Source organism: Carlito syrichta, unplaced genomic scaffold (assembly GCF_000164805.1).
Source record: "Carlito syrichta isolate Samal-C Ts95f unplaced genomic scaffold, Tarsius_syrichta-2.0.1 Scaffold286958, whole genome shotgun sequence".
NCBI classification, from domain to species: Eukaryota; Metazoa; Chordata; class Mammalia; order Primates; family Tarsiidae; genus Carlito; species Carlito syrichta.
This window is the reverse complement of record NW_007231054.1, coordinates 5296-12032: the sequence shown is the minus strand read 5'-3', so window position 1 is coordinate 12032 and position 6737 is coordinate 5296. Positions and strand designations below refer to the sequence as shown.

The 6737-nt window shown below is 52.4% G+C and overlaps 1 protein-coding gene across 1 annotated transcript in view; it reads right to left on the bottom strand.

Annotated features, from left to right (window-relative positions):
• Positions 1–993: 993 nt before the first annotated feature.
• The window catches only part of KIRREL1 (kirre like nephrin family adhesion molecule 1), a gene marked incomplete at its 5' end in the record, with an annotated part of 8016 nt that continues 2272 nt past the window's right edge, over positions 994–6737 (bottom strand). The window contains 7 exons of the mRNA XM_008052646.1: positions 994–1200; positions 2904–3004; positions 3089–3215; positions 3947–4074; positions 4240–4388; positions 4710–4815; positions 6117–6267. Of these exons, the coding sequence (XP_008050837.1) occupies positions 994–1200; positions 2904–3004; positions 3089–3215; positions 3947–4074; positions 4240–4388; positions 4710–4815; positions 6117–6267 (969 nt within the window). The remainder of the gene's footprint in view (positions 1201–2903; positions 3005–3088; positions 3216–3946; positions 4075–4239; positions 4389–4709; positions 4816–6116; positions 6268–6737) is intronic.

Sequence of the window (6737 nt, the reverse complement as noted above, 5' to 3'; positions counted from 1 at the left end):
GTGAAAGACCTTTACAACAAAAACTACAAAACACTACTCAAAGAAATCAAAGAAGACACAAACAAATGAAAAATATTCCATGCTCATGGATTGGAAGAATCAACATTGTTAAGATGTCCATCCCACCCAAGGCAGTCTACAGATTCAACACAATAAAATAAATAAATAATTTTTAAAAAAAATCTAAAAAAGAAAGTGGACTGAATTTAAAAAATGTGGTACATTAACATGCTGGAATATTACGCAGCCATAAAGAACAAATTTATGGACCCTGCAGCAACTTGAATGGATTTAGAGTCTATCATACTCAGAAACAATGAACTGAGAACCACATGTTCTCACGCATGTGTAAGCACGCATCTGTAAGCAAACCCTGAACATTTATCCTAATACTATAAGAAAGGGATTGGCAGTAGCAGGACACTGCAGGGGAGGGAGGAGGCACATAATATCAATAAGGGTACCTGACCTAAAACTGAGCAAAGTGGGGACCAAAGGGAGGCCCAAACTTTACCTGTACGATGATCACACATTTTTAAAATTTTTAAAAAAGAGGTGAGGGGCACTCAAACTTACTGAGCACCTATTATATGCCTGGCATTTCATAAATGTCCTCTAATTTAATCCTCACAACACCCCAGTGAGATACATAGTGTCACTCCCTCTGGCAGGTCACTTGATAGTTTTCTCCATCTGAATTCATTTGCTACCACTCTAAGTTCCCCCACTGAACTGGCAGTTCCTTGAGGGCAGGGACTGTGTCTTGTTCACAGTTGTTCCTGCTGCCCCTAGGGTAGCACCTGGCACAGATCAGATGCTTGAAAATGTGAACAAAGTGAACCCATTTCCTCAGCTGAGCAGGGAGGCCGGGTCTGATGGGGGAGGCCCGAGAGTGTTCTCCCCCTCTGAGCCCGGCCCCTGGAGGGAAGAAGGGAGCAGAACCCCTCCCCCCCCCGCCGAGCTGCCCTGTACCCTGGCTGGCAGTCAGCACCGCTAGTCACCTCGCTCCTCTAGCTGAATGATGGCCGTGCCTGGCCCGAAGCTGTTCCAGGCGGTGCAGTTGTAGTGGGTCTGAAAGTCAGCTTCCATGACGTTGTTGATGGTGAGCGTGGACAGGACGCCGCTGCCCGAGTTGGTCCTCTCCATCGTGTAGCGTTCCAGCGTCCCCACCTCCAGGATGTTCTCCTTCCATGCCCATGCCTGGGGCGAGGAGGGCAGGAAGGACGTGAGAAAGGGGGAGGTGACAGGACCACTTGTCCTGGTATTCTCTGATCCACTCTCAACACCCTCAGCCTCGTGTGTCATGTGACCTATGCCCAGCCTAACCTCCTCATAAAGAACCTGACTCACACCTTGGGCATCAGGTCTCCACTCAGGGAGGAGCAGTGGCTCCCACACGTGGCTGACACCAGATTTGCCTCGGAGATTCGAAGAATGTAGATTCCCGGGGCTTATGTCCTAAATATGAGTACCCAGGGGAGAGGCCCAGGAACCTCTGTTTTCATAACTCTCTCATGTGAGGTGGATGCAGGTGACCCAATGAACCAACAATGGGAACCCCAGATGCAGAAAAAGTTCTAGATTGGAACTCAAGAACTCTCTCCACCGAGTCCCTGTGTGGCCTCCTCGTCCTTAGGTCTCATTTTCTTCATCCGTAAAGTGAGAGAACCATGCCAGAGCTAGACGATGCTCAAGGTTTCCTCCAGCTCTGACAGTGTGATGCCAGTGAAGCAAAACTCAATCTGTAGGCGGACCTTTAACCAACCCACACGCATCTGCCTGGCTGGCTCTGCAGACCCATCCACCACTCTCATATATGGCAGGAACCAGGGAGGAGTATCCCCCGCCCCTCCCTCCCTGACCTCCTGCTGGGCCTCCCCCTGCCCCCCCACCCCGTGGATCCCAAGGGAGGGGAGTAGCTTTGAACTGGCTCCTTTCCAGGGATCAATCCTCCTAGCTCGGCAAGGAAAGCCCCCGGGAGCGAGCTGCCCGCTGCCCGGGCAGCCGTGGTAATGAAGTGTCCCTGGGCAGCCCTGGAGTTAGCCAAATGGTCATTAAATGTGATGAGGGGTTTGACGGTTATGGTCACGGAAGGAATTAATGGCTCATGGTGTGGGGGAGACAAGAAGGAGGGAGGAGCGTGGCAAGGAAGGGGGCTGGCAGGAGGAAGGCGAGAAGGGAGCGAAGTGGGACTGGGCGGCAGGAGGACTGACCGAGGGAGGAGGGGTGGGGGGAGGAGGAGCCAGGAAAAGATCAGGAGACCAACAAACGGGCAACTGAGGGAGAAGAGAGGGCAGAGCATTAGCGGGAAAGAGAGAGGGGAACCAGGGATGGACTGAGTACGGAGTGCCGGCCCAAGCCTCACACCTGTTGCTGTAGTGACTTCGCAGCAACCCTGTTAGGTAGCGTTATGGCCTCTGCATTTTTTATATTTATTTTCTTTTTGGGGGAGTTGGGGTCACTTCGTCAACCAGACTGTGCCTCCTGAGCTCAGGCAATCCTTCTGCCTCAGCCTTCCAAGTAGCTGGAACTACAGGTGTGCGCCTCCACACTCAGCTAATTTTTAAAATTTTTTGCAGAGATGAGGTCTTGCTAGGTTGCCCAGTGTGGTCTTGAACCCCTGGGCTCAAGCAAGCCTCCCGCCTTGGCCTCCCAAAGTGCTGGGATTGCAGGTGTGAGCCCTCGCACCTGGCCTGGCCTCTGACAAGGAACCTGAGATTCAAGAACATTAGATAGTTTGTCCAGGGCTACACAACAAGTGAGAAAGGTGGGATTTGAGCAGTCAATCTAGGGACAGCGGGACAAAAGACAGGATAAGCAGAATGGAAAGGGATGGGGAAGGGGAAGGGCAGAGAAAGCAAGAGGAGGATAGGCCTGAGCCCCAGGCGGGTCCCTGCACTCACGATGCGGTCTGGGGGTGGCGTGCTCCCAATGAAACACTCCACCTTGCCACCGTCGCCCCTCACGGCGTACTGCACTGCCTTGCTGGAGATAATGGGGGGTCCTGCAAGCAAGAAGGCACAGTCAGGGCCAGCCAGCACCTGCAGCGCCTGCCCGCCCGGCCCTAGCCGCCTCTCGGGCCACTCACCATTCACATACAGCGGCACCTCCCGCTCAGCCACTCCGATTCGGGGCACGATGGCCCGGCAGGTGTAGGTGCCAGCATCTGCCTGAGTCACCGACTTCAGAAGCAGCTGGTTGCTGTTACTCAGGACCTGGGCAGAGAGAGCAGCCTCGGGTGGGGAGCCAGGAGGCCTGGGCCCCTAGTCCATGAGGGCCCCGCGTGGGAGGGGTTGGAAAGAAAGCAGGAAGGGCCACAAGTGAATTCCCAGAAGGGACATGGGGTTCCCGAGTCCATCGGGTTCATCCCTTGCTCTAGACAGGCTGGCCTGAACATATACCGTCTCTGCAAGAGTGAGCAGAGACAGGGTGAGGCCAGAGAGGGCAGGTGAAGGCTGCCATCATTTTACAAGGATGCAGTCTCTTCTGATGATCTCTTCTAGTGCTTTTTTTGGGGGGGCAAACGAGGTAGGATGTTTTACTCTGAAATTCATCTTCCTGCAATTGTGGCCCAAACTGTCTAAAGTTGGTCTCTGCGGTGCTGCAGAATCCAGCTTTCTCTTCTCTAGCAAGTTGCCCCAACTTCTCTTCCCTACTTCCCTGTAAAACAGGACCCCCAGATCTCTGCCCTAGAAGCAGGTCTGCCTCTGGTTCCTCTCCTCCTCCCTCCCACCCAGCTTCACATGCAGAGGTGGATTTGTCCCCTTGCCTTCGAACTAACTAGTGCCCTCTGAGAAGGGGTGGGGGTGACTGCAAGTCCCAAGACTCTAGAAATATCCCAGGTTCAGTTAGGAGAATAATACTGAAGGCCCCTTGCTCCCTCCATCCCCTACCCGTGGCCACACCCCTTCCCCCCAGCATTCAGGGTAGGCATTAAGAGTCTTACCATGTTTGAGTCCTTTTTGGTCCAGGTAAGGGTGAGAGGGGGATTCCCAACCCAGACACAGGTGAGGGTCACATCAGAGCCAATGTCTGTGGTGGTGGGTTTGGGGTCTACTACGATCCGGGGGGCAACTGAGGTAGGAAGAAGCCACTCGTCAGGGTCTCAAGCTCATGGGATCAACTCCAATGGGTCTTGTCTTCCTTCTTCTGCCCTGCCCCCACCCCATCCATGGAGAAGCCCCCTCCACCTCCAGGCCCTTCAGACCCCCTGCTCGTCCCTGCCCGCCAGCTACTCACAGTGAACGTTTACTAAAGTGCTGACATTGGTGCTCCCCACTTTGTTGTGAACTTCACAGGACACAGGCTCCGTGAAGAAGGAATAATCCACATTTGTCTCATAGCGACTCTCATGGGCATCTTCAATCAAGAAACCCCCCTTAGCCCACCTGGAAGAAGAGACAACACAGAGGTGGGATCCAGGCTTGGACTCTCCCAACTAATCCAGTGACACGGCCTCCTTGCATGTACCTACCTCCCCTCACTCTCGTCTTTATTGCACACCTAGCAGGCAAGCACGCTTCATGCTAGGTGTGCTTATTCCTTATCTTATTAATGCTCACAATCCCAAGAAGCAAGTCCAGGTCCACAATTCCTGATCCTTTTTCAAATTTTAGAAGGTCAATCTTGTGCAAAGACTTTTCAGTATGTAAGACCTCCTCCAGCAGTGTCTGGGCCTCCCCAGGGCACTCCCAGCCCCTGTCCCTCACCTGTAGCCTAGGATCTCAGGGTTGGCTGTGGCTTGGCACGTAAAGACGACACGCTCGCCTTCCTGCACCGTCTGTGGCTCAATGGACAGGGTCACTGTAGGAGGGTCTGCAAAGGGGGGGATGGGAAGTTAGGGTCTTCTCTGTCCTTTGAGTTTCTTTGTCCACCCCACAACACAGACACTCCAACCTCACCACCCTGGATGATGTGGAATTAGAGTTTGCAGTGCACCAGCTCCAATAAGGAAGGCATCTTTCTCACCTTGCCCACACGGAGCCTCTAGGGTTGCCCACCAAGCATGGTACCAAAGAGATCAAGTGTTCAGTGGAGTAATGACCCACTATGGCCACTAGGCGTCAGTGTGGGCCCGCCTGGCTCTCTCAAACGGATGGGTGGGGGCTCCCCAGTCAGTGGCTGCTCAGGGTTCCCTGGGCAGAAGTTATTTATTGCGCACCTAGCAGGCAAGCACACTTCGTGCTAGGTGTGCTTATTCCTTGTCTTATTTAATGCTCACAATCCCAAGAAGCAAGTCCAGTCCCACAATTCCTGATCGTTTTTCAAATTTTGGAAGGGCAATACCGTGCAAAGACTTTTCAGTATGTAAAACCTCCCCCAGCAGTGTCTGGGCCACACCCTACAGTCACACCCATTAATACACCTGCCCTGAAACGTAAGACTGTTAAGTAAAAGGCTACAAAGTGCCACAGTTCAGGTTTTATTTCACTTACATAAGTTGTATTTACGTTTAATAAAAGACTATAAAGGCCGGGTGCAGTGGCTCACGCCTGTAATCTCAGCACTTCGGGAGGCAGAGGCGAGAGGATTCGCCTCCTGAGTCCAGAGGTTCAAGACCAGTCTGGGCAACTTGGTGAGACCTCGTCTCGACAATAAATCAAAAAATTAACCAGGCATGTTGGCATTCATCTGTGGTTCCAGCTATTTGGAAGGCTGAGATGGAGGGATCACCTGAGCCCAGCAGGTCAAGGCTGCAGGAGCCGTGAGCATGTCACTACACTCCAGACTGAGTGACAGAGTGAGACTCTGACTCAAAAAAAAAAAAAAAGATTATAAAGAGCCTCAGTTCAGGTTTTGCCTCCAAATCACTTTGACTTTGGAACTGTGGATTGTGCTCAATTTTTTTTCTGCAGCTATATACTGTACAGAATTGGAAGCTGAGGCTCAGAGAGAACCCATCACTGCCCAAAGTCACATGGTTTAGACTCAGGACTGCCTAACTCCTCAGTCAATGCCCCTTCTCAATGCCATTCTCGTGGTTGAAGCCAGGGAATTAAAAGAAAGTGAGTGTTTGTCCTGGGTCCCTGAGAGGATCCTTCTTCTGGGCTTCTCCAAAGGCTGCCTGCATTCCCCTCCTGCCTCTCTGCCCCAGCGGCTTCCCCAGCCCCACTCACGGTGCACATCGAGCTCAATGGAGGTCTCCCTGCCGCTTGGGATGGCTTCGTTCATGCTCCGGCAGGTGAAGACACGCCCGATGTCCAGGTCCGTGGGATTAATGAGCAGCTGGCTCACGGTGGTCTCCCTCTTACCATCCTTCAGCAACTCCTGGGACAAGGCAAGGGTGGGACGCAGGGTCAAGCTCAGAGCCCCTTCCTCTGCTCTCAAGGTGACCCGACTCAGAGATGGACTTGAGCTGGAGGGGTACTTTAACCTAAAACTCAGCCTTGTCCGCTCCTCTCAGCTGCTTCCCATGTGTTATTTTTGTTTTAATCAATAAACTCTTATTTATTTATTAATCTTTAAATTTTAAAAATACACTTATGTATTTTTTTTTTTTAGAGATGAGGGTCTCGCTGTGTTGCCCAGGTTGGTCTCCAATTCCTGGGCTCTTGCCATCCTCCCACCTCAGCCTCCCAGTGGTTGAGACTACAGGTATGTGTCACTGTAACTGACTATTTATTTTTTTTGAGTTGGAGTCTCACTCTGTCACCCAGACTGGAGTGCAGTGGCCGCTACCGGCCACCGCAGCCTCTGCCTGCTGGGCTCCGGCGATCCTTCCGCCTCAGCCTTCCAAG